This window comes from Vicugna pacos, chromosome 21, assembly GCF_048564905.1.
Source record: "Vicugna pacos chromosome 21, VicPac4, whole genome shotgun sequence".
Lineage (NCBI taxonomy): Eukaryota > Metazoa > Chordata > Mammalia > Artiodactyla > Camelidae > Vicugna > Vicugna pacos.
The window spans coordinates 18,737,043-18,764,810 of NC_133007.1; the positions used below are offsets into that span (position 1 = coordinate 18,737,043).

A 27,768-nucleotide genomic window follows, 5' to 3' on the forward strand; every position below is an offset into this window, starting at 1 on the left:
AAATTAACCCAGGATGGAAAAAATTAGAACAATGGTTGGGGAGAACGGTAAATTGAAGCAGAAAGGACCAGAAGAAACTCTCAGGGTGATGGAAGTGCTCTAGACCTGAACAGAGGCATTGGTCACATGGCTACACTCACTTGTCCAAACACATCAAAGTGTATACTTCACATCTATCCATTTTACTGTACGTAAATTTACTTCAATTTTTAAAATCCACAAGCTTATTCATCACCAACTTCCTCCCACCTCTGTCTAAACCTAGCAAGTTTAGTGGTATAAGGGGAAAAACATTGAATTCTGGAAACAGAGAACCGAAAAACGTAACCCAGGTCCTCTCACCTTCTAGCAAGTGAGTTAGCATCTCTGCTCCACATTTTCCCCGTCTGTAAAATGGGCAACTTCTATTATTAACAGTTGTTTTGAACAAAACTGCTCCAAAGAGAAAATGCCAACATCATATGGAAAGATGCTTTATAGATGGCAGAATGCTATATACAACAGAGATCATTATTCTCCAGACCGGGGTAGGGATCACGAAAGGCCATCTACCAGAGAGCATCCCCACTGGGATGATGTTCATTTACATGATGATTTGCTCTTCCCACCATTTTGAAACACGGATTTCTGCAGCTGCTCAGGCCACTAAAGATTTGGCCTCCACTTTTCCTTACACGAGCACGTGTGCGCACACACACACACACACACTCCTTCCACAAGCTCTGTCTGCTCTCACTTGCTCTAGCTACTCTGTCTGCTTTGCAAGGTGCCCGATCTGCATAAACCATGAGGATAAATCAACCAGGCAATGAGAAAAAGGCAACACACCACAGCCAAGGCCAACACGCAGAATCCCACCCAACGAGGGACAGGGTCATCAGGTCCGGCTCGGAGTCTCGCTTAGAGTGGACCTGGTCACCAGAAGTCACCGATTGGTGGCTCTCCTCTCTGCCCCACTTCCCTCCCGTCTTCGCCCCACCCTGCTCTTTCTGGAAGGTTGTTTCTGTGTTCTCCGGCCCTCCCTCTTCCCCTGCTCATGGTTCTCTCCCGCACTTTCTCATTCTCTCCAGGCTGGGTTTAATTTGACACCTTGAGCTTTGGTAACGAGGTGGGGAGCAGAGCAGCCACAGCGGAATTCATTAGGCTCAACACTGCAGGGCCCGCTCTCTGTGCGTTAATGACATCGGAGGGTAGGGAAACGAGACAGCCACCACGCGAGATGAAATAAACATGAGGACTGTCAGCGGTGACAGCCTAAGCAAAGGGGACAAAATGAGCCAGGTAGAGACCTTTCCCCGTCCGCACAATGCAAACCGACAGCTTGCCAAGCACCCCCCCAACATCGTCACCACCCCCCCACCTTCCCCAAAGCTGAAGAGTAAGAGGAGGGGTGACACGGAAGCGTGGATGGCAAAGAAGGAAGGAAAAGACAATGAAATTATCATTGTTTTAACATACAAATTTCATTTATCAGTTTAATGTTGGCGCAAACCAAATTCATCACCCTCCTCCGGAGACAGCAGGTACAAGGCGGCTGGGGGCGGGCCCGGGCTGCGCTCTGCTGGGAGTGGTGGTCCCTTCCTCCTCCCGCTCTGCAGCTCCCCCAGCTGCAGCATCCTGCCCCCCACCTTCAACCACCCTGACTCCATCTCTCCATGTTACTAAAGGGGCACTGGAAGACGGAAAAGATGTGGGAGAGGACGCAGAGGTGGTGGAGAAGGAATAGAAAGGCTGGCCCCCTGAGCATTTTTTTTTCTTGAAGGTTGGCGGCGGGAGGCGGGGAGGGTGTTGACAAAGAAAACTCAGGCAGCAGGTACTAGACCACCGAGCAGAGTGGCCTGAGCTACACCCAGACTGAGAACAGCCCTAAATGTGCACACTTTCAGCAAGAAGAGCCAAAGCCCTGTGCCCACTTAGTCATCAAGAGGGTGGACTGGCAAGGGGAGGCCTCAGGGACCATGACGGCCTTCTCTTCTCCCTACAATGCGGAAGGAATGACCTGGCGGTCATCAGACCAAGTCAGGGGCTCCTTTTTTTCCAATAGAATAATCTTCTATCTAAAGAAGCAAAGAGAAAGGCTCCCTTTACTGCACTTGCTTCCCTGTCCCCTAAAGGAGCCGACTCCTCCGGCCACAGCGTGGAGCCCAGGGCTGGCAGCTGGGCGGCAACGCTTCCCCTAATTTAATCGGCGGATCCACACAGCTAAAGTTGAGACCTTCTTCCACACCCCTTCCCAGAAACCTTCTGCTCTGTCTCAGCCTTTCTCAGAGAGAGGATGTGTGTGAACCCAAGCCCATCCTTTAAAGCCAAACACCACTGTTTCCTTTGGCCCTGGACATCTCAAGCAGGTTTTCAAAGAACCCCCAAAGCTGGCAACACTCTCATGAGAAGGGAAAAAAGAAAGCCATCATTTTTATTAATTAGCACTGAAAGGAAAATTGCTGAAGGCTGGATCAGTGACAGGATTCAAACTTAGAACAGACCCAGCATGGCCATTTGGAGCGGCATGTGTGTAAGGTTGCCCTACCACACCCCAGACAAGCAGGGGAGGGGACAAAATAAATAAATAAAACTTACTTGCAAGTTTGCTACGGGGTCTGCTAGAGGGATGTGAAGCATGTGGGAGGCCAAGGAAGAGGAGTGTGAGCTCCTTATGCTTAAACCTGGTGGGTCGTGGTCGAGGGAAACACATGGCCGTGACTCCAAGCCACAGGTGTGAACCACTGATGTGGGAAATCTGCCTAATTGTTTCACATGCTGGGAAAGAATGAATAGATTCGGGTGTCACCAAAAGGGGGATGATTTTGTCCCATGTGTCCCAGGTTGAAGGCCTACAGAAGCCCAACCAAAGTGTTATGCACCTACAACCACCACAAGGCCTCAGCTTCCTCGTCAGAATGTGGTTCAAGCCTTGATGCCCTGGATGGGGAGAACCGATGAGTCAGCGCCCTGTACGAAGCACTGCCATCCCTGAAGGAAAGCAATCCGTTCATAGAAGAGCTTTAGAATCGTTTTACATTTAGGGGACTAATTTTGCTTTTCGCTGGAAAACATGATTATAGAACATTTTGTTAAGGGAAGGAGACACACACGTAGTGCATTTGTTCTGGAAGGAAGTAAGCGGGGTGATTAAGAGTACAGCTCAGGGAGAAGGCGGAACTAAATTTGGAGGCCAGTGTTAGCACATTTCAACCTCAGGCGACCTGATGGTGAGCCCAGGAGTGTGTCGTGACCACAGCGCACAGGCTGCCGTGTTGGAACCAGAAGTGCAGAGAGCTTCGGAAATGTCAGTGACACCCAAGGCACAGCAGTTAAACAAAAAGCATGTCGCCATTCAGAATACCCCCAAATTTTATTTCTTCTGGCCCAGTTCTAATTCTAAGCTCACCATGAGACTAGAGGCCCCTTTGCATTTGCATGTTTTTGTGAATCTAAGTGGCCAACCTCCAAAGCAATTCCTATCGAAGCCAATTTCTCCCCTCCTACTTTCTCACTTCTTTGAAAGAAGAAAGCAAAGGGCCTGCCATCAAGAGAAGGCAGGTGACAACTCCAGGGTCGTTCTGAGAGACAGAGAGTGTAGTGGAAAGGGGAGATGGCTTTAGAGCGAGATACATAGGTTTAGTAGCCTTTCTCTGCTATTTACAAAGTGTTGGGGCCCTGAGCAAATGATTTAGCTTCGCTGGGCCTCAGTTTCCCCCTCTGTAAAATGGGGAGCTCTCTGCTACGTGCAATTTGCCTGAGGTGTAACATACCTGGCACGGTGCCTAGCGTGCGGCACGTGCTCTTTCACTGGGAACCAGGTAGCTGAAAAAGTGCCCAGAGAAGTCGCTGTGACAGCTCTGAAGCTTCCCAGCCTTGAAGTATGTGAAAAATGAGTTACGTGAGCCAAAGAACTACATGTATTAAATACCCGAGAGCTTGAGGATATCAAAGCGGTGTGAAGTTCCCTTCCCCCACCGTGAGCACTTGAAACCACATCCCCCCCAGGTTACAAGCCCTTCTTTGCTTTTCTTTAAGCATCGCCAATTCACTGATTGCCACCCCCTCCCCCCAGTCCCCACACAGGATTTTACAGCCTTGGTGCATGATATGATGTGCTGGGGTGCTTTGAAAAAGACACGCTCAGCAGCAGCCCCCCAAAGTTCTGATTTCATTGTTACCGGCTGGAGCCCAGGCCCTGGTGGGCTATTTCGCAAAAGCTCCCCGGGTGATCTTCACATGCAGCCGGGGTTGGAAACCACTCGGTACCAAATATACTTGTTATGGAAAGGTTTATACAGAACATTAAAAACACATTTTTATGACCATAATGACTTGGCAGCAGTCTTAGGTAGGCCTGCTCACCAAAAAAGGTAAAGCTTCTCAGCCTCGGTGGAAAGTCATACCTGGGAGGGGTGTGGGAGGTCACCCAGGTCACCTCCATCCCAGGGAAGAGGCTCCGGAAGGTGAAGTGACTTCCCCTGAGAACATGACAACTTGTCCTGCCAAAGCTGGCTTCCTCCCCCAGAACCCTCGGTCTTCAGAACCTGCTTCCTTTGGCTGAGGCTCTGAGGTCTGAACTGCTAACCCCATCCTCTCTTCTCTTCTCCTTCCTTCTCGTCCCATCCTTTCCTGAGTTTCCTCCCCCGCTGGCCTTGTTTACCAGCTTTAGGGCTAATTGCTTCCAGTTTCAAGGGTTCCACATAGTGCCTGGAGCTCTGGGAGGAAAGGGGCCAGGAAAATCTTAATAAACAAATAAATAATTCATACTAGGTAGTGGTCCTATTCTCTGCACCACTGGGTTTCAAACATTTCTTAGAGGCTGACTGTCACCCATAAAGTCAAATAAACAAAATCCATGAAACAGAGCTGCAGAGGTTGAAGTGGGGGCTGGGGTCCAGGAGGGGCACCCTTGAACCCTCTCCAGGGCACCCCCCCATGGGGCACAGATGGAAAACTTCCTCACCCTGGGACCCTGGGCAGCTGTAGCGTGTGTTGATGATGGATAGCCCAGAGAATGCAATTTTACCACATTACACATCCTCATTTCCCCAAAAACAAGAGAGAGAAGAAGGCATTTGTAAAAACAAGCACACCTCGGTGGAAAGTGCTTGTATTGCATTTGGACTGTGAGAAAACTAACCATGGCAGGTCAGAACTACTCAAGTCACTTGATCCTGAGATGGGATTTAAGTCCCCCAAGACGATCAAAACATCTCTCTCCTCTCAGCCAGCAGGGAAATCTCCCTCACATATGTGCACGGATGCCTGGGCCTCTGATATCTCCCCTGAAGACTTAGGGTTCCCATGCGGGGCCCACTGAGGAAGAAGGAGTAATGGAGAACAGTCAGAAGTGAGGGGATCAGTGTGGCCACACTTCCTGTCTGGAAGCACCCGCAGATCTTTGGCAGCCAAGAGAGGCCACCTCTTCCTGGTAATCGGGCTACGCAAAAAACTCTAAAAACCAGCTTCAGCTTGACTCCTTAATTTATGTGGCTGTCAATGACGAGCGTTCCTTCTGTTGATCAAACTCATTCTGCAGCAACGACCACTGGTTCCGCGGCTAAATTTGCCAACAACATCAGACTGATTATTTTAAGTGATTTTCATAATACAGATGAAGTCAGGATTATCACAGACTTGGTGGTGGTTGCTTGCTTGCTCATGTCTTTCTTTACCCACCACGTGCTTCCGAATCAATAACCCTTTTACTCTGCTCCAAAGACACTCTGGCTTGCTTAAAGCCCGAACATCGAGAAGGCTGTCAAGGAAAGGAGGCAGAGACAGAAAAATAAAATCTCTTCAGATGTGCACTTGGTGTGACTTGTCAAAACACTCTGGTTTAATCCTTCTCTCTCCACAAGGCAGAGGCCGTGCTCCCCATTTACAGATGAGACAAACTGAGGTTGAGAAAGGGTAAGTGACTTGTCCAAGGTCACACAGTCTGTGTTTCCTAGACTTCAGATCCAGGTCTTCTACGTCTAAATGCAGTGCTCTACCCAACACAGAACTCCTGGCCTCAAAATCCCAAGTGCCAGTGGTCGGCCTGGACTGAAGTCAATCAGAAATCACTGCAAAACTTTTAATGCAGCAGGTCTGGTGACTATGGCAGTGTTATCTCTCCCCAGTAGAATCTTACCACCACCCCCAATTTCTCTGCTGCCATATCTGTGGTCACTGGGAATGAGGTAGGTATCAGTGTGTGTGTTGGCAAGAATAATGGGCCATGAACAATTTTCAAAGGGCCACTTACTTTGTCCTTAATATTTCAAACCCACATCTTTCTGCCATCGTTCCTCTCCCACCTCTTGCTCCAAATTCTTTTTGATCACCCTCCTCCACCTCGTCTATACTGTTTTAGCCCTCCCCTGCCCTTCTCCTCTGCCTTAAAATCAAACAGCCATGAAGTTTGTTCAGATTCCCTATTCATCAAGGAAATGAATTCCATATGCATAATTCATTTCTTTTGTGAACTTTTTTCCCCCGCAGGGAGTTAATGCTCCCCTGCGCATTGGGAGCAGAGACAGTGACAGAAGGACGAGGGAGTAAGGGGGCAAAAATGCCTTTCCCCGTGTACCCGGGACAGATAGGGGCCAAGAGGTCTGGCCTCTGCGGGCTGACACCTTGAGCTCCACAATTCTATCTCGCCAAGAGGAGGGGGGACCCTGCGCTGGTTATTAGGGGACAATAGGTTTTGTCTTCAAGGGCGAGTTGCCCGGGAAGCCCGGCGGCCTTTTGAGGCTGGAGGCCTTCTTTCCAAACTCAGTGACTGACTCACGGGTGGAAAGAAATCGATGCGTCCTCCCGCTCCCTTATGTCTCTGCTCATATTAAAAACCCCAAACTAAACAAAGAGATATACACCGTGCCCAATGCACCATGTTTAACAGCTGTTGCATTTGGAGAAAAAGCAGTCCCTAGTCCAAAGTCAGATTTGAAAAACGGCTTTATTAAGAGAAAGATTTACTGTATATGAACTCCAAGACTAGAAAGTGGAGGAGGCGCAGCTGATAAAGACAGATCTGCCAGGCGGGGAGCCCAACCGACTCCACTGGCTGATGTTACCTTTTGGCAAGATCCACTGACCCCCACGACATCCTGGAAGCTCCAGGCCTTCGTTTATTAACTCTTTAATAACAGCCGAGAGTCCCCAAAGTTCAGAGCCGGCTTGATAGATGGCAGAACAGACTTTAAAAGCCAAGATGGAACATTTCTTCTAGAACCATTTATTTCAAGGAATTTATGTTACTTAGCATCTTATTTAAAACAAATTTTTTTTTTCAAAAATCCATCTTTCTTTTCTCCTTTTTGCTTCTGCCTCCCTCCATCTGCATTGAAAATTGGTGAAGAGGGTGGCTGACACTCGTTTTAGATTTGGGGATTCTTGTGTCTGATTTTGAAGACGACTGAGGAGTTCAGAACCTCCATCCTGGCAAGAAAGATGGGCTGGCTACCTTAACTGTCTACGGTCAGCACAATTTTGTACATAGCTCCTTGAGTAGACTGGCCCGAAGATGCCGTTTAATAAGTAATCACGAAATTTCATTCATTACTTACTTTTTTCTCGGCGTGGTCTGATAGGGGCTGGGTAGGATGCAGCCAGTGAACTAGCAGGAAACAGACGTGGATCCACCAAGAAATTTTACTGTGATTCCTCGTAGGATTAACTTGTAAAGACTATAAACCTCGACCTCCCACGGCGTTCATCCAATGTATGAAAACCAGGAAGCAACTGGCCGGCCTAATTTTACCATTGACTAGAAGCATGGTGCCAAACTCAGCCCTCCACAGGGACACTGGGGGTAGCAACGGTGGACAGGTGACTTACTAATCAAAATGCTCAGTGTTTAGGACACTAGAGTGAGGACTGTTGCCCTGGCCTCAGGGAGCTTATGGTTTATTTAGAAAACAAAGAATCGTAAACGGAATGCTGAAGTTAAAGTTACAGTGAACCCAAAGACTGTATGAATATGTAAGGGAGCCAAGCCACCCCCAACAGCTAGCAAGGATTCCCAGACACACCCTGCATAAGAGCTGACCATGGATGGACGCTTCATACAAGGGCTTTGGAGCTGGATGGACGTGTATTTGAACCCTAACCCTGCCACTTATGGCTATGTGATTTTTGGCATGAATTTAACTCTCAAACCTCCTCTGTAAAAGATATGCTGAAATTTCACTTTTTCATAGGATGTTTGTAAGAATTTAATTAAAGTATATGAAATACCCTGTCTGTATGCCCAACAATGTATGAATGTAATATGTCCCCAGTAAATTATAACTTTAAAAAAAGTCTTAGCTCATTCAACCACTGGGAAGAAATACAAACCGACATGGTGACAGATAAGTTGATCTGGTGCAAAGTGGGGGGGGTCACATTCTGAAACTTACAAACAACAGTGCTTCCCCATCTGCAGTACGATGTGCATTTGCTTCCTAAATGTCTTAGCTAGAAGGGGCCTCAAAGAGGATCAAAGAAAACAAGCCCCTCACCCAAACCCAAGCTTTTCCATCCCACTCTGGAGTGGACACCTCTGATATCTTGCCCTCTGTGTCTGCTACGTGGACCCTCCACCTATATTCTGTCTTTGACCACAACACCACGTCAGCACTGCTTTCCTTCCGACACTAAATCTGGACAGTAAGTGGCATCGCCCTGTCACGGGGGTACGGAGAGCGTCTGCAACGCCCCATTTAACTGCTCTGGGCTCCTATCTCCGGGCTTCATTAGCATATTTCAGCAGTGCCTTGATGGATGAAGATAGATGGGGGAACATCATCCTTGGTGAAATCACTGTTTCATCAAGGTTAAACCAGCCCCGAGCTTCGCCACCTCCCTTTGTTTGGCTACATCTCTAATAACAAAATTAACGGCAGAATTAATGCCCAGGAGGCTTCCCGTGAAATATACTGATGCCCCCAGAATGAAGCTTTCTCCTGGACCTCCCAGTTTATAATCCATCAATCAGCGGCTCCTATACTTTATCTTAAAATAAAACATCACCTCCTTCACAGCAGAAGCCCGCCTCTAAGCCTTTCGTCTGAAACAGCTGGGCTGGGTGAAACGTAAGAGGGGGCCTGTTGCCTTAGAGTCGTCAAGTGAAGCCTGTGAAAGCAAAGGACCGACATTCTGCATCATGTCCCCCCTCCACAACTAGACTGTGGGCTCCTTGAGGGCAGATGGTTTTTAGATTATTTCCTTTCAGCATCTCATGATGTGTATTGTTCTCTGAAGCAAGTGGCACCTGTTCGCTGCATCCTTGCTGATATGAAAGGAATTGTGTTGGCTATGATAAAAAAAATAGCCACTCAAATCAATAAAGGTATGGAACACTTCCTGTCTACCAGGACTTTACAAGACAAGACTGTAGTGCCAATCCTGATGACTCAGAACCCCCGTGTTTAGAAGTTTCCACATCACTTCTAAAGGGTTTCATCCCCGGGGGGGCGAAGGTGTAGCCCAGTGGTAGGATGCACACCTGGCATGCCTGAGATCCTGGGTTCAATCCCCAGTACCTCCATTAAAAAAATGAATAACCTAATTACCTCCCCCTCAAAAAAGATGAAAAAATAATAAATAAAAAAGAAAGAATTTCAGCCCCTAATCAACCACTGAGACGAACTTGGTTCTCCGTATGAAAACGGAGAGATGTCCTGCACGTCCTGGTCCGAGACCAGGCTGAGGAGTGATGCAGAAGAGAGCCAGGTGAAACGTCTGGGCTCTATTTTTAGGTCCATTTCTTATTAATAGTTACATTGCTTTGGCAAGACATTTCTCGCTGGGTCTCGGTCTCCACAAGATTGAATTCGTCTGTACCCGTGTCCCCGCAGTTCTGAAGTGGGGTAGCTACTAACTTCCCATGCCCACTCGGGGAGATGGGGAGGGAAATGTGGAAATACACCTGAGTTCTCCTGAAAAATAGACATGATAGAAACACACAGTACCAGAGACAGGACTTACCGTATGAAAGTAGAATATCACTAACTTGTACATTCAGACAATTTTCTAACAGAAAGGGTAGGGGGAGAAACTGGGGAGGGGGAGGCGGGAGGCAGGGGGAGAGAGGGAAAAAGACACATCAAAAGCAGCAGGCACGTTGTCTAACTAATGAAGGTTCTTTATCTCACTGGGCCTCAACTTTCCAGGGGTATTTGTGAGGATCAAAAGCTTCAAATTTATCAAGTGTTCCAACTTCCTTAAAGGAAGGGTGTCAGCTGAATACCACAAGTCACTGTGACAAGGCAAAAACCAAACACAACGTGTGATATTTGTCACAGAGAGGATGCAAGGCCACAGGCTCGCATCGCTGAAGGGGAATGAAACTCCGCAGACATTAAAATCTTCCTCCCGCTCTTCTCGGACCGGGACTGGGAGCTGAAATTCTTCAAGGCCACAGGAAGAAAGAGTGCTGGGGAAGACCTGTGGCCTGGAAGCCGCTCCTCAGGCCGGCTGCCCCTGGGTCTCAGTCCCAATGTGCGTCCCCAAAGGCCAGCTGAGGGACAGCTGGAACAGGCCAGGGCAGAGGCTGCACACTGGTGGCCACCCAGGCCTCCGCTGTGTCTCCCAGAGAGAATCACATTAGAGGGCAGGGCGCTCCCAGACAGAGCCAAGGAAGGAGGCAGCTGGGAAGCAGGTCTGGTAGGATAAAGGTCTCACTGCCTTCCTAACGGGCTAGATGAGGTCACTGTGTGTCCCCCAGGGGCCTGAGCGAATGTCCCGGGTGCCACAGCGGAAGCTGCTGGACCCTTTCATGCAGGACAGAGAGGGACGTGGACCCACGCACGTCTCTCCTCTCCTCTCTCCTTCCTCCCTGCCCCCAGCCCCCGGGGAAAACACTGTGCTGAGGGCCACGAGGCAGCTGTGGCCCAGGGCCACGGAATGCGCCAGTCAGAGGCAGCTGGGGACGCAACCGAAGGGACAGGTGGTGTGGAGTTCTCGAACCACGCTGCCCTCCACGTTCTGCTCCCCGTCCATGGATGGCTGCTCTCGGAAAGGGGAACTTTCCAAGGGGTGGTCTCGGCCTGAACAAGACATGGCCGAGGATGTGGGTGCCTTGGAGACGTTGTAACTGTCAGAGCCAAAAGGGGTCTAAGAACCCAAGTCCCGCCTCTGGCAGCGGAGTTAAGCTATTCACAGTTGTGGGTCCAGCAGACCCGGTGCCTGTGTCTGCTTTAAGGCCCAAGCAACCCATGAAAAAGAAGGACCTTCCGTCCTTCAGGCGGGTGTCATCACATGGTTTCCAAGGACCTACGTCAGGCAAGGCGCAATCCACTGAGGAGGGCCAAAGCCAGTAATTCCTAACCTGAGGCCTACCGTGCTCTGAGAAACAGGCCAACGTCATGGTCATCGTCATCCTCACTGGGGACAGAAAGGGAGGGCTCAGCTGCTGGACTTCAGTGAGAGAGGCAAGGGGAGAGCCTGGAACTCCCCAATAGACTCCCTCTGCCACTCTGCGGACGAGGGGACGTGCGAATCTACACACAACAGAGAAGGCACAGGCCTGATTTCAACCCTGCTGACCCAGCCAGTTCAGTGAGGCCTCCAGAAGCCAGGCTGCAACCCGTCCAGAGGATACTTGCTGATCTGGCAATTCTGAAATCTGAAATCCAAGGCGGCTCCTAGGTCCTTCTGCCTCCACGGTGACTTCTGACACTACTCCATCCCCCCTGGCTCTGCCAAGGGCTTCATTTACCCTATCAGGCTGTAGGAGTTTGATCCCCTCTTGGAACCAGTGGTCTCTAGAATCCCAAATAAAGACTCTCACTGTTCTGTGTTGCCATCTCTTCATCTGTGTGATGGGAGCACACCATCCTAACTGATTCTGTAAGGATGCGCTAAGAAACTACGAAAAATCAATGAATACCTTCCAGGCTCCCTACAAACTGAGTCAAGCATCAGAAGGAGAGGGGTCTCTTGTCTTCTCTAACCTAAATGGAGGGAAATAATGGCTCCTTGTTTGGAAGGCCAAGACTGGGGACAAAGCCCAAGATGTTGAAGTCTGTACCAGGCGGCAGGCCCAGGGCTTCCGTTCCCCTTCTGCCTTCCTGCTCTTTAACCGCTAGGAGGGGGTCAGCAGCAAGAACCCCTTCACACTTGCCACACGCCCAGTGCGCTGACAAATGAATGCCTTTTGGAATCTTCAGGCCCACCTGAGAGGCAGGTGTTGCTCTCATCCCCTCCAGAGGAGAACACAAAGCTTCAGGTGGGACAAGTGGCTGCTCAAGGCCATGCCGCTGGCAGGCAGTGACACTAAGGGCTGATCTAGAGCCTTCTGATGCCAAGCTGGTACTCTGACTGCAATTCAACTCCCGTAGACGGGAACCGGGCAGGCAGTGCCCACTCACCCCAGGAGGGGCAACGGGGCGCACGTTCACACTCTTTCTCTCGCCGCCAGGTTCTCTTCCTTAAGCATTCAGCTTCAGACACCCCCCGTGCTCCATACACACAGCCACCGAGAGGAGCGAAAGCCGGACTCTGACCCAGGAGGCCTCTGCCAAGGAGGCATCTTCCGCATCCATAGCGCACAGGTGACCTCACCGAGGGGCGTCGCGTGTGCGAGGTGCCGGTCAGAGCCGGGAGAAAGGGCAAGCCGGCAGGGACCGCCTGCCTTTCTCTCTCCTGGCTGCTTTGTTCCTCAGACCCCAAAGAACAATGAGTAGTCACGCTCTGCTCCTCCTGTCTCTTTCACACGGGCTGTGTGCGTGTGTGTGTGTGTGTCTTTATCAGAAAACTGACTGTTTTATATTATATTCACACATGCTTGCCAGAGTAAAGCCTCACCAGGCTGAGTGGGGCAGCACACAGGGAAGTCTGACACTTTCCCAAGACTTCTCTTCTGGCTCAGCAATCCACCTACAGGTCCAGCCACGCACAGTAACTTCACAGGGGAAACTGAGGAACGCTGGGCAAAAATCAAGGCTCGGACCTAGACGGCCTCGAAAGCCATCATTTTACAGCACGCGTCTGCATGTATTTACCCACCCTGGTTCGCTGCTTCTCCTACATTTCCCGGTGGCTCGGGCAGAGAGCAACCCGCAGAAGCCATCTGTGTTTTCCAGCAGACCAAACAGGAAGAGGCGCAGAAGTCTGCGCAAGTGACCACGCTGCCGCTGTTGCTAGGCAACATGATTATGTCCATTCCCTGCTGCTTGGCAACCAGCATTTGCCATCACATACACACAGAGCCATAGCAGCAGCCCAAGTGCCCCGAACTGCTGCCTCACAGCTTTCAGAGAAAAAGGCTGAAATTCAAGGAACCTGAGACGTAGGAATGGGTCCCGCTCAACATTCCACTGATATCCAGGTCGTCCCTAGAGCAAGATGGCCCCGTTTAATCCAACAGTGTCCCTTTGGTGACACTTGAATTGGTACCTGATGGTGGCACAAATCTTCTACCGAGCACAGTGACATGACAGAGGATGGGAAAAGAGCCTGAGTCAGCAGCCTCGAGCTTTTGGAGAAAACAAGCCTGTCTTGTCTGCCCTGAAGCTCCAAAGATTTCAGTGGTAAAATAAAGACCTTTTTCCTGGGATCAGCTGTGAAGTGGACAGGATGAAGTAACGAGGGCCAAATACTTTAAATGGTGATGCTTCTTTCTGTGGTCCCCGACCAATGCCAGGGGATCCTGGCAAGCCTCTCCTGACTGTGGGCAAAATTGTCCTACAGACAACCTGACCTCACTGGTCACAATCTGTCAGCTCCTCAACAGCAGGGCCAAAGTCATCAACTTACTGTTCAAATCGAATAGCTGCCTACTGTATAACAGGATGCCCTCAGCCCACCTCCCGCCCTTGGGTGATAAAGAAACAGATGCCCCAAATCCCACTGGAAGTCAGTGTCCTGGCGTGCACGTGAACTCAGAAGCCCTTGGCTTCTAGTCAGCTGTCTCGGCCACTATAATACCAGCTGCATTGCTTTCCAGCTACACCCACATAAGAATCATGTTCATTTATTTCTTCTTTCAGTTTTACTTCAGCCCAACTTTTTAATGGGTTCACTTTGCTAACAGCCCCTTTAAGAGGGACCACATAAAGTTCTGCTCTGCCCACCAGGGACTCATATTCTCTTCTAAATCTCTACGCAGGACTCCAGAAAATTCTCCGAGCATCATTCTGATTCTACTCCGAGTTCCGTGAGATCATGCAAAGCGATAACCTCATTGCTATTTCATCTTCTTCTCAGCCCCAGCTGGAGAATTTTTCCCCTCATTAAAATTAACGAGGTCCGCTTCCCAAGTTCAAGGTACTGAGCACTCCTGTTGGTGGAGTCTGGTTTCTTAAACTGAGCTACAGTTCTCTTAAGTGCAAAGTTATATGAAGCGTCATTTACTTTATTGCTGCGTAATAAGAAACCAAAATGGAAGCCCTAAGCTCTCCTCCTGACACATCTTCCACGACGGCGGCCGCGTGCAAACACACACGAACCACACATCCCCAGCTCGGCCCATGGTTCCCCTGCATTTGGCCACAAAAGGAACCTCACCACAGTTCAGAATCGACAGCTTGGCAGGGAAAAAAGAAAAAACACAACTCAGGCCTTCTAAGTGGCCAGGGATAGTGCTACAGCCAATTTGAGAAAAAAGACAGTCTCTCTGGACATTTGACAAAGCTGGGGTGTCCGCGTATAAAGTAACACAGGGTAAAAGGATCTGAGCAGATGGGAGGATTTCTGGCCCCTTCTCGGCAGCCAGCAAACAGGTGATTAGCTAGCCAAAGCTGACTGTGACCTCAGTCCACAGTCAGACGACACTCCAATCTTCCCCCAAATCAAGGGGAACCAGTACGTCACCAAACAAAAGATGGACTCCACGCTACAGCACCCGCGGAAGGAAGGGGAGAAGAGGATAAAAATAAAAAGCCAATTTCATAAATGAGGACGAGAGGCACTCTACGGGGGAACTATAAATACACATGTCCCACACGCCCGCTAGGAACAGGCTGGCCGTGTCCACGGTGTTCCGAGCTGAAATAAGATGCTTTCAAGATGGTCAGGGAGACAGGGAACCAGTCTTTCCGACTCACTCCCTCAGTCATCCTGCCAACTGCCTTCTCCTTCGTTAGCCCAGCCAATTCTGTTTTCTCCCTCTTTTTTTGCCCCCTGTCTCTGCAGACCTTTCAGTAAAAAGATCTAACTGTAACTGAGATCAAAAGGGAAAAGAAAAAAAAAAAAGAAAAAGAAAAAAGATGTTGGGGGCGAGGACTGAAGCCACAGGGAGGGGGTGCCCAGTGACTCTAGGCCACCAGATTTGTCGAAGCCCATTAACCCAGGCGGGGAAGGGAGCTCGCCGCTCCCACTGTTGGCTGATCAAAGTCCAATCAGCAAGTAAGGGAGGAACCCAGCCAGCCTCATGTGACCCAGTACAGGAAGCCAAGTCTAGAAAGAATAAGCTGTGCTTGTGACTAAGGTGCACCCAGACATCTTTACTGAGCGAGCTGGGGGGGGGGAGGGAGAGAGAGGGAGGGGGGAGAGGGGGAGAGAGAGAGGGGGGGAGCCTATTCGAAGCGACGTCCTAACCAACCTTAATAAGTTAATGCAAAAATCCTTCCAAGGAGTCTGCCTATAGGAGATGCTGGTCTCTACTGAATCAAAATCTGTTATGTTGTAATATAATAGATGTAAATTAAAACAGAAAATCTATCATGCCTCTAATGTACCCTGATAGCTGAGTGTGTGGATCCGTCCGAGGAGAGGCACCCGGAGGAAGGGTGATGTATGGCGAAGTTGGATGGAGGGCGAAAAGCGTGGCGAGCCGCGCGGGAGAATGGCGCAGCCCGCTCGCGCTCTCCAGACCCAAGGGCAAGAGACGAATAAATGTTGATTAGTGTTGATTTTGTCCGACAAACGCCTGTCGAGTGACAGTTGGGCTAAGCTGCACTGAAAGAGAACCATTAATCTTGGTCTGGTTTAAGCAGAGTATATTAATTTGTGTCATTTTTACTAAGTCGTACTGAGAAAGGCCTCTCCCTGCTTTGCATATGACTGCTTTGGTGGTTTCGCCCAGCTCCCCTCCCTCCTTCCCCTCCTGCAACGACACCCCCCCTCCTCTCCCCCTCCCCCTACTTTTTAAAACAGATACCACGGTGGCAGCAGCAAATTCAAATGACACAGCAGGGGAGCAGGGGACTGAGAGCTCCTCTCTTGGATTAAGAAAATAAACTCCCAGGGTGTTGGCATAGCAACAGCATTTCAGATGAACTGCTATATATTCAGTGATTAATAAATTAACATTTTTTACAGTTGTTCCTCCTTTCTTCCCCACCCCCACCCACACTATATCCTGCCTCCCCACCCCTCATATACACTTCAACCTTCTCAAAGCAGCATCTCCTCCCAGAAGGGGAAAGAAAGGAGGCTCACTCAGCATATTTGCAGCCTAAGAGCTAACTCCTGCCCACAGTTGCCATCTCTAAAGACAGACATCACCGCCTCTTGTCACCTAGAAGGCTGAGAGGAGGCTGGGGGCCAGCGGACGGATCCACACAGAACTACGTTCAACAAAGTGCAAGGAACACCATGCTCTCCCAGAAACTGAGAGCAGCAGGTCCCCACCCCAAATGTCTGGGCCTTTCCAAGTCCCGACAGGCTAGAAAATCACAAAGAGGTACCGTTCTCTGAAAAATACAAACCCCCAAAACAAAGACCTTAAACAATGTCCCAGGGAGTCCTGACCTCCCACTGTTGTGTAACGTGAAACAAAGTTTGCGCCCAGAGGACAGCGGTGTATTAACAAAAAGCTGACGCCTCCCTTTTGAGCTTACAGTCGTCCAACACACACTACAACACATTTGGGCAACTCATATTCCAAAAACAGAATCCAAACAGCGTTACAGGAGGAAGGGAAGAGCGGATACTGAGCGCTGCCAGGGCAGTCTGGGCCAGACAGGTTCACCAGTAAGTCAAGTTCAAAAAGCACTCTCTTTTCAAAGCCTTCATGAAATAATATTACGCCTAAGGCGAGAAGAAGAAGGAAATGGTAAATTCTGTTTTCCACAGCTCACCTGGATCAGTGCTTCAGCATAATCATCCTTTAGGCCAAGGTGAGCCCCAGCAGGTGCAGAACCCAGCGGGGCCAGTGGAAAACCAGACACTGCCCTCTGCCCTCAGAAAACACATGGCCACCACATCCCTGAAGGAGCCACTGGCTGAATCTCCCAGCAGCCCATAACCATAAGCTCTAAGAAACCAGGAGGAACACTCAGTGAGCCATGCAGACGCATGAAGATGAGGATTACAGGGGGTGGTGAGCTGGCTTTCAAGGAGAGGAGCCACACAGAGCTAGGTTCCGTCATCCAGGACTGTTACAGACGGGCCCCTTCCCCCTTTAAGTGGGAGGTTAACTTATACAACCTTTTAGGTAGCTCGAGGTCACCGCTGGAGGATGAAGGAAATGAATAACAAAAACAAAAACATACTATGAGGCTTAACATGCGCCAGGCACTGTTTCATTGGCTTTGGCTATATTACCTGTGGCAGAGAGACTTACGAAGCAGATACTTCTGTCATTCTTCCTATTAAACGGATTAGGATGCTGAGGCAAAGGGGTCCAATAACACGCCCATGTCACCCAGCATGTAAATGGGAGAGCTGGGATTCGAACCCTGGCAGTCAGAGCCAGAGCCCTGCTCTCACCTCCTAGGTGATCACGAACTCCATCAATTCCATTCAAATTCTACCAGACTCAAGAAACAACCCAAGCGGGGGATCCTTGAATGATAGCCAAATGGTCCTAGCAATGAAAACACTAGTAATAGGAAATGATGTGAGCATGAATAATATAAAGGGAGAGAGAGAGGTGGCTCTGAAAAGCAAGAAAAAGTCAACGCCATTCATTTGTGGACATTCTACACTGAGGGTGTGGTACTGTGGAACTGATACCAGGAAAAACTGGTTCTGAGTCCCAGTTGTAACTAACTGTATGAGTTAATACCCACTCTGGGTGTTCTTCTCTGTAAAACAAAGCGGCTGGGGATTTCTAAAGTTTCTTCTAGTTCTTCACCCTGTATGAGCAGATTTAGGGTCCAAGCACCATAAAATCAATTTTCCACCTTTTAGGTCATTCCCAGAGCCATCCTTAATAACATCATTTTCCGCCTCCATTTTTGTTTGTTTGTTTCTTTGAGGGGAGAGAGGGCATTAGGTTTTTATTTCTTTATTTTTAGTGGAAGTACAAGGGATTGAACCCAGGACCTTGTGCATGCTAGGCACACACTCTACCACTGAGCCATGCCCTCCCCACTTCCCCCATTTTCACCTTCCCACCACCATCAGGCTGGTGGAGAGCAACCGTAAATTCACGGTTACACGTTCTCTAGACCACACACATCCTGTGTGGCTAATGTGTCCACACCACTGATTCTTCCCCGTCTCCTCATCATTAGAAAAGCCTCGTTATAAGTGTATCTGAGGGGTTGATATAAAGCAATGGGTAGAGAAAAAACCCAAACACAGGGCTTGAGCAGCATCGAACCCCTGGCGGGCATTCTGCCCATCCTACACCGAGAGGACGTCTATAATTCCTGAAATTGCCCGTGGATTACGGAGACCTGTACACTGGAGGTTGGAGATTTTGGCTTTTCTCCCACTCCCGGGTCCAGCAGGAGGAAAGCCTGCTGTGAACCTGAGCACAGGTGCACAGGTCTCACCTCTCCGAACTGGAGCCCAACTTCTTCCCTACCGCCCTCTGAAACCAGGATATTGGGGATTGTAATTCCTTGGGAGAAGGGGCAGCACCACAGGGGGTTAAAAAAGCCCCAATGAAGACAAAGGGTGGGGGGGGCAAGGGCAGGCGGGGCACTAAAGGAGGCTTCCCTTCTGTGTAGCTTCAGCTCCAGTACAGCCGGGTCAACGAGGCGCTGCGATGGCTCTGAACGCCCGGGCCATGGCAAGGTCCTGTGGTTTGGAGGCAGAAGGGTATTAGGTCGGCCCCAAGTCATCATGATGACCATGATAACAATATCAGTATTTGTCCAGAGGGAAGGGTGGCGTGAAGGGAATCACATTAAATCCGAGAGGACTCAGATAAAACGATGCTAAGGGTCAGACGGAATCCAACAACGGGCCGTGATTTGTGGCTGACGCCAAGTCTCCCGTTTGCCTCTCCCCGACTGACGGCCCATGAAGGTGAGGGCTGTTGCTGCGTGTTGCCCAGCCTCAACGTAGGGAAGCAGCGAGTCTCGACACGGCGCGCCCAGTCCCTGACTCCGCTGCAGTCACACTGGCTCCCAGAATAATGTCGTTAACTGTGGAGAACGGTCAAACGTGGCTCAGACTCGTTTCCGGTTCCTTGATGTGTACTATTTGCCTTCTTTCACTACAGAAGTTGATTTACCCTAGTGACTTCACGTGCACGTTCACTGCTTTCCTCTTGTGCGTTTAAAGGGTATCTGATGCAAGTGTCTGTCTGCAAAAACACCGCGTCCTGTTTGTATATTATCTATTGTGGATTGTAAACTGTGATGGCAGGGACTGCCTTTTCTCTATCACACTTGTCAATATGCCCAGAGGCTAATAAGCAGCTTCTCCAATAAGTAAAATAAGTAATGAATTAAGTAAGTGGACTTGTCACTCTCTATGAGGAATATTTCTGTTTTGCACCTTATCTCAGTAAAAGGGTCAACATCAAGTGATAGCTTTTCCTTTCCTCTCTCAATTTTTTGTCCTCCGCCTCCAGAGCCCATGATTTTCTTACATGAATCTGAAAACTATGGTTTCTAGCTTTTCTATGTTGTTTACATCCAAAGGCATTTACATTAAAATTTGTTCAGAAAGTACCCTGAACACTGTAGAGAAAAAAAAAAATCTCCCCCACTGTGTTTATGAAATTATTTGTTTCATTGTAACTGGGACTTTCATCTACGACCTAAGCCAGATGGAGGCTTTTAAAAAGTGTCTTTTAAAAAAAAAGTGTGGTTTAGAGTTATGTATATTAACCTGGAAGAAAAAGAATAAGCAACTCTATGTGTTAGTAAAGTTAATATATTGCTTCTTCCTTTCTTACCTCCCCACCCCCCAATTTCTGCCAGGTCCCTGCATCTCCCTCATGAACCTCATGTGCTGCTTTCATAATCCACTGTCAGTGGCATCACACTATTTGGAAACCTGTTGGAGCCGACAAGGTGGCTTCACAGGAAGGAGAGACTTGCTGACTCTCGGGCTTTTTGTGTGATGATGCCAAATACTTGCCATTCTTGTTCCACTATGAGTTGGGGAGGAAGGAATTCAGCACATGATAAAAGCAAAGATCTAAAAATTTGCACAAGACAGTAACTGCCAAGGATCTAGTGGGGGCAATGTGATTGAGAGAAAAGAATGTAGGCTTTGAAAGCAGAAAAACCTGAGTTTTGTCACTTACTAGTCACAGGAGATTGGGCAACTGATTTAATCTCTCTAGGGCTCAGTTTCCTCATCTGTTAAATGGACATACTAACTCAGGGTCATTCAATGCACTTTCTGTAGATTATCTCATTTCATCTGCTTGATAGGATCCTAGTGAATATTAGCTTTTCCTTTTCCCTAGTATTTGGGAAACAGAAAAATGATACCAAATGGAATATTAGAATGTGTCCTGATTGATAGATGCACCAACGGAAAATCACTAGTTGCCACAGGCAGCCTATTTATGAAAACTGCATATTTAAGTATATGAGCACCATGCCTACAGGTCAGAAAGCCCAGGTGAACATGACTTTTCTCCTAAAATACCACATTACCCGGGCGTGTAAAATACCTCACTCAGACTTAAGAGACTCAGAAAAGAAAAATACATTCAGGATTCTTTTTCACGTCACCCAAGAAGGGATTAAACAAATCTTCCTTTCTATGCCAAAAGACTCTCAGATCTGAATTCTTTTCCCTAATAAGAACCACTAACAGTCAGCCATGTAGTATTCCAGAAGTCTCTCCACACTGATCACAAGCTCCACCTCTTCTAATGACTTCATAAAATGACATTAGGACCAATTTGTATCGTTTTCAGGTTGTTTGAGTCACCTTCCTGAAAAAGTGTTGTTGTGTTTTTTTTTTTAACTGATAGCATTTTTCGTATCATCTGTGATTTTTGGCATACTCATTCACTCTGTCTTTCAAAAAAGAAACAGTCAAAATATTGCCCATATAAAATATATAAATAAATGTAGTCACACATACAAGCATCCCAAATGTGGGTGAGATAACAGATTACAGGAACCACTACCTTTAATCAAGGAGTTGGCAAGACAACCTTCTCGCTGGAAAAAGAATTGAGAAATTTGGAGGGAACAGCCTCACCACCTGTCTACTTTTGCCAAACGATCTCTCTACAACAGCTACACCCACGTTTAAAAGAATTGCTGAGGTGGCTTGATGGGAAACGGGCCTGACAGTAAAATGTTTTGAATAATTTAAGGAATCGGGGCAAAGCTGAAGTCCAGCCGGGGACTGGGAGACGCAGGTTTTCATTGCATCTGCACCACTGAAGGCTGAGCGCCCTCAGCACCTTTCGCACCTCAGTTTCCTCGAAAATGTAGTGAGTGGGTTGGACTCAATTCTGTGGCTCCTTTCCAACACTAACAGTCCATAAGGCAAGGAAAGGGAAGGTCTTCTGGAAGGGGGAAAACCTCAGAGACAGAGAGAAAGGACCTAAAACTGCACATGGCAACCTGCAGAAACAGTGCGGGCTCTGATAGGCAGACGGCTTTCTTCCCCCTCGGCCTGGCCACATTTCCCACGTACATTTCCTATGTAGCCAACCAGCCCCATATTTAACTCAAAATGCTCAAGGTTAACTTTCTCTTTTTTTGATTTTTAGATCATGACTGTCAGCCTCTTCACATTCCGTAGAGGACAGTTCCGCAGAGACATGGAGAATGATTAACGTAGGGCTGGCCACAGCAGTCGAATAAACAGAGATGCAGGAAAAGGAAAAAGGGGCCCGAGGTGACCAGGCGAAGGGCCCGAGGTGACCAGGTGAAGGGCCCCAGCCCTGGCCCCGGCTGGGGGTTGGAGGTCAGCCGAGCAAGCACTGACTTAAAGAAACTTGCAGGACGGATATCAGTCCGCTCCACCCTAAGCAATGATGGAACGGTTGCCATGGCAACAAAGGTACTTGAGAGGGACATGAGCAAAGGGAGACTTAAAAAGAAAAAGACAATATGTGGCCTAAACAAAAATATGTGACGGTGTAAGGGGTGCTGTAAAGCCTTTACTGCCACTTGTTAAGGAAGACCCGTATAGCTCACTCGTGAGTAATAAGGCGGTCAACCCAAACTAAGGCACTAAAAATTTTATAGCACCCCACATATCATATAGATCTAGATAGATAGAAAAACAGAGCGATACATATATAAAGGATTTCTGCAGATACACACACAGACACACAAGCAAATGTTGCGACTGATTCCGGAAATGCCGTCTTCTAATAGAGTCGTTAAATTTCCCAATATCCTTAATTTATCGGCTATCAAATTCCACATCCCATCAATTCAGTTCTTAAAAGGTTCAGAAAACTCAGCTGCAGTGAGAAGAAACAGCGATGGCTTCACAGGGAGTGCAGACCAGCCAGGTGCGTAAAGCTAGGGATCCCAGTTCTACTGGGGACTCCAGAACTAATTTATTATTTCACAGTTGGATTAAACGTTGTCTACTGCCATCAGGGATTGTCAAGGTGACTGTCGGGGACCTGGAGAGCGAGGAACACTGCAGCTCAGCGCAGAAGACTAGAGACGGCTGTGCTGCGAGTCTACATCCCGGACCTTATCCAAAAAAATATGCTCCAGGAGCATTGGTTATAAGCTGATTCATAATCTCATTAGAAGGTAGAAGAGTAGAAGACTTGGCGATTTAAAGCAAACCTGAAGCAAGCCACTTTACAGTAGATGTCTCAAAACACTTTTGTAAAGTGAATGATGACTCTTTAAATTTTTTCCACCAAATTTAGTTTTCTTTGAGTTTTCTCAAAGAGGTGCACATGAACCAGGGGAATTCCACAGCGCACTTTGCTAAGAACAGGCATTCCCAAAAGCCATCGATGGACTACTTCTCAGTCACCCGAACCTAAAACAGGAACAGAAAGAGGCCTTCTTGGGGCCCGGGTTCTATTACTCCCAGCTATGAGGTTCAAGTGCATGGCCCCAGCAGGAGACCAGCCTGGTGAAACTCAGAGGCCGGATCTTGCCCACCTCTAAGGATTTCACAGTGATATGTGAGAAAAAAATGAGGTGACATGGATGAAAGTTCTCCACACTCACTGGAGAACAAAGTACTACAGGGAAGCAATGGAGTTACCAATTATTATTATATCTACGGAGCCACTTCTCAAGCACAGACACGGACGCCTGCCTGGCTATTAAAGAGAGAGTGCTATCCATCCCCCAAGCAAGGGCCAAGTTCAGTCCCTTTGGGAGCTCAGAAAACATGATCCACCTAGGCTTCCCTTGTTTTCACCTCGTCCATCACATTGGCTTCCTATCTCTTGGGATGCTCTTCAAGGGGAATATTCCTTCCTGTCTCTGCTATTCTGACTCTCCTGTCATGCTGCTGAGGCTCTATGCTCGGGTACCACAGCCTCCGAGCCACCACATGGGCTCACCATGGCCAAGGTGAGCCCTGCCTCCTACCAGGCTCGCTGAGGCAGGAGGCAACTCTCGCGGAACTGAACACACAGAAGCTGCAGGGGACACAATGATCAGGCTGAGCAAATGCCACCCACACATCTGTCCCAATGCATTCCAAAATCAATAGCACATTTATAATCACGGAAGTCCAATGGCTTCCACTTTGTGAGGTGTTAAACCTGACAAGGGGCTGAATTAAAGCTTAGGCTATGGAAAGGGACTGTAAGTTATACTTGCTTAAAAAAGAAAATTAGCAAATGGTTCATTTTACGTTAGGAAAAAAAAAGGGTTGGGGGGAGCATTTTCAATTAGGTGAGGAGAAGGACAAATGCTCCAAGTGCATTTTGCTGAAGTTATAAGTGCTTTTGAAACCCCTCCTGTCAAGGCGTATAGTAACACAAGATTTAAGATGCCCAATTAATTTTTCCCAGCGACCAGCCAAAAGTAGATGCAGGAGGAGGTTAAAAGCTAAGTGTTTAATTAATATTAAATTTATAAGATTCTCTATCACTGAAAGCATTGTAAAATTGAAAAAGCAGTTAATTTTACGGTTGCTGTGTATTCCTCTGCTTTGATCTTTGATCTATGATATAAAATCACCAACTGTAAAGATTCCCCAGCTTTATTATACCTGTTTTATGGTGAGAAGGAAGAAAGAGAGGGGGACCCTAAGACAGGAGTGGGAGTGAGGTCCTGAAACTGGCCATTAGTGCTGATCAGAAAAAAACCTAAACATGGGAGATTCAGGAAATAGCCTTTGAACAAACCACAGCGAGAGACAAGACATACTCATCCCACCCATTTTGATACCTCATTCTTCTAGAGTACTAAGATACAACAGCTGGCTGTCTCCAGCTTAAGCCAAAATACCGAGGCAGAAAAGATTTAGGCTGAATTATGGAGAGAGTTGCCAAGGCTTATACTGTTCATTGGAATAGACCACAACATTGCCTTTCCTACAGACAGAAATTTGGAAATTAGACAAGCGTGTGTCTGTCTTGAACAGTCTGTACATCGATTCATTCGACCAAGGGTTCCATCTATTCACCCACATGGAGAAATCCAGGCCTGGACGAAGAGCACTCAGCTAGGGCAATGAGCCCTCTTTAATCAATGGCTTTTGCCAAAGCCCTGCTGATGAAGAACAAGAAGACAGGAACTGGAGGTGACGGGAGAGAAACCTGCTACCAGAAATGTTCAATACTCTCCAAGGTTTTCCCAGGGTTTCAAAACACCCTGCTTCTCCCAATCAAGACAGATATTCCATCCCTCCACACAAGACCAAGTCAGGAATTCTCAGGGTTCAAAGGGGCGGGGTAAGGACTATGTGCACTTCAGATTAACTGAACATCCAGCCTGCAAAAACATCTAATACTTGCCTTCATCCTTTCCTCAAAGTTGGAGGCGTTTAGAATAGGGGTGACTGGGTCCAGGGAGGAGCAGGTCTGGGAGGTGGAAGAAAAGAGAGCATTCTCTACCCAACAGACCCTTGCATCCTGGTCCCTAGAAAGAACACTGGGGGCACCTCCAACTTCTGGCCTCCTTCAGTTCTGTCTCAAATCCAGAGACAAAGACCTATTATGCAGAATAGATTTTATAGAAAGGCAGGAGAGTGAGGGGGAAACGGATAATTCATGTGAGGTGTTTTTCCTTTTTTTTTAAAATCCCATCAGGGATCTCATTATAATTTCATTATTAGCAGAAAAACCAAATAAGTGGCAAGAAAAAGAATCTCAGCTTAATGTTACGCGCGCACACACACACACACGCACACACTCACACACACAAAGATGAAAGATCTTCTGAGCTTCAAAGCAGTTGCTAATTTTCCCAGCTTCAAACGACTCAGTGAGAAAGACACTGATAATGAATGTGCTTTTTCCACTGGCTCACTTATAAACTTTTTCCTTTTCCATCTCCCTCCCTAAAATTAGTTCTCATTTTTAACTGGAAACAAGTATCAGCCGCAATAACAGAATCCTGAGCTCATGCATATTCTCCCTCCAGCGCTTTATCAATAAAAATGTAGAGGACACAGAGAAGGAAGAAGCCCAGGGCGCTGCTCACCTGAGGCATGAGGATGCTGAAGTAGTGAAATGTGAAAGGTTACCTGGGTATGGGGCAACCTGACAGTTAGGGCATCAGGGTTTCAAAGATGGGAATCCACGCCTCTAAAGTCTCAATGCTGGGGACAGTCAAAGAAGGAGAGAAGACAGAACACGAGAGAAAAAAAAGAACACAAGTTTCTCAGAGTTCCAAAACCACACAGCATTTTTGACTCACTGCATTCAGAAAGGGATTCCAGGCAGATCTTCTTTGCACATTTCTACAAAGACAATCACCACCCCTCTTTAAAAGACAAGTCCTCTCACCGGCAAGCGTTTATCACAAGCATGACAATGGGTAGTGTCTGAATTCAGAAGACTCAGTGTCTTGGATGTCAAGAGGGCATGATGAAATAAGAGGCGTGATACACGTTTTTCCGTCTTTCTTTTTTACAGTCAATCCTTTAAGGTGACACGGAGCAAGGCAAAGGAAGAGAACCTCGAGAACTAACCTACGCACCCCAGTGGCAGGCTGTTCTGTCCCCAAGCCCGTGTCCTAGTCCCAGCCCAGAGAGAGATCACATGGTGAAGCTTGAGCCGGTGAGTAATGAAAAGTACTTAGCACTGTGTCAGACACAGAGGTGATGCTCAGTAAATAATGAAGACCCAACAAAGAAATCTACACCCTTCTCCCTTCCTCAGCAGTAACAGGGCATATTGCCTTGGGAAGCACAGCGAGGGAAAAACTACAGTTACACCTCACTGCCAATAACCTGAGAAAATGCATTTCATGGGTATGGAACTGATGCCCAGGACTCTAACTGTCTTGGTCTCTGTGACTGTCCTGGTCCATCAAGAAGCTGCAAACTTGACTGTATGGTTCTGAACGCTTTCCCTAGTGGTGGAGTGTGGTACTGCAAGCCTGCCTCTCCTGGGCATTTTCACCCTGGGCGAAAAATAAAGAGAGTTAAGTTTCTGGAACCCACGTTCCCATAAGCTAGCGCCGCCTGTACACCACAGTGCTCCAGTCTGGGTGGTGGGCCATGATGTCACACATTCTGTAGGAAAACAGGTCAATTCTGACTAAGGGGAAATTTCTACCCTATGGAAATATAGTCCCAAATTTGTAATAGTTACTGGAGAAGCAGGCAACACTTAAGCCAATTTTCACAAACATATTTTCTAGAATTAAAATAGTTGTCAAAAGTAAAAGTTATTTGCTTCAAGTTTTACACTGATGACACCAGGCTAGGCAAAGGTTCCCACACTTTGTGAACGTACAGTCTCCCTTTTTAATAAAAAATTGCAAGGACCGCTATGAGACAGTCGTTGTGTTTTCAGCTTCTGCAGATGCAGGAAAGACGCACATGACAAGAAGTCAATAGGAACTGAAAGATGCTTTTTTTAAGTGAACGTGCATTTTATTAACCACCACGGCATCTCACGCGCTGAAAGAACTGCAGGAGGTGCATCTACACGTGCACCTGTGTGTGCGTGCACGGCACTGCTCTGTTCATAGACGACATCTGGCGTCCACAAAGATATACCGAACCTTTCCAACAGCTTCATGGCTTCCCCCAGGGTCCGTGGCCCACAAAATGGGAATCACTGCACTAGGGGGAAGATGGTTCCAACTGGAGAAATATATGCCTCTAACCGATTCTTTCATTGACAGATAACGACATTCAAACAGCTGAATGATTTTACACACACCACTCCTTTCTTCGCTCCTACCAACACTACCAAGACGTTGATAGACACAAGACAGATAATTTCCCAGTTTATAGGGTCTCAATCGCTAGTTTATAACACAATAAAGTTTCTCTTTGGTACTAGAACCTACCTTCTATCTTCTGTGTATACGTATCTACTATTACACAAGGCAAGTAAGGATGTGGCGGAGAATAACATAATCAAAATAACACTTCTAACAAAGATATGTGTGTATGATCAATGACAAGAGTAAGCAATTGCTTAAGAAATATTAATAAACAATTCTTCTCATCCAGTTTGCCCTGTGGGTTAAGGACGATGGAAGGATGACAGGAAAGCAACAAGCCGTAAGAAAGACCGACCCCCACTTCAACGGACACACAGCATTGCCACCTCCAGCCCCCTCTCTCCCCATCTGATCTCCACCCATCCATTCTCAGCTC

At 47.8% G+C, this 27,768-nt stretch overlaps 1 protein-coding gene across 3 annotated transcripts in view; it reads right to left on the reverse strand.

The window, feature by feature from the left end:
- The window catches only part of PBX1 (PBX homeobox 1), a 279,686-nt gene that overhangs the window by 194,385 nt on the left and 57,533 nt on the right, over nt 1-27,768 (reverse strand). The window contains exon 1 of one of the 3 annotated variants that reach the window (XM_072946219.1): nt 12,961-13,132. The exons of the other annotated variants lie outside the window; for them this stretch is intronic. Coding sequence (XP_072802320.1) covers nt 12,961-13,117 — 157 coding nt within the window. The 5' untranslated portion in view covers nt 13,118-13,132. Of the gene's footprint in view, nt 1-12,960; nt 13,133-27,768 lie in introns of those variants that run through there. 3 annotated transcript variants of the gene reach the window in all.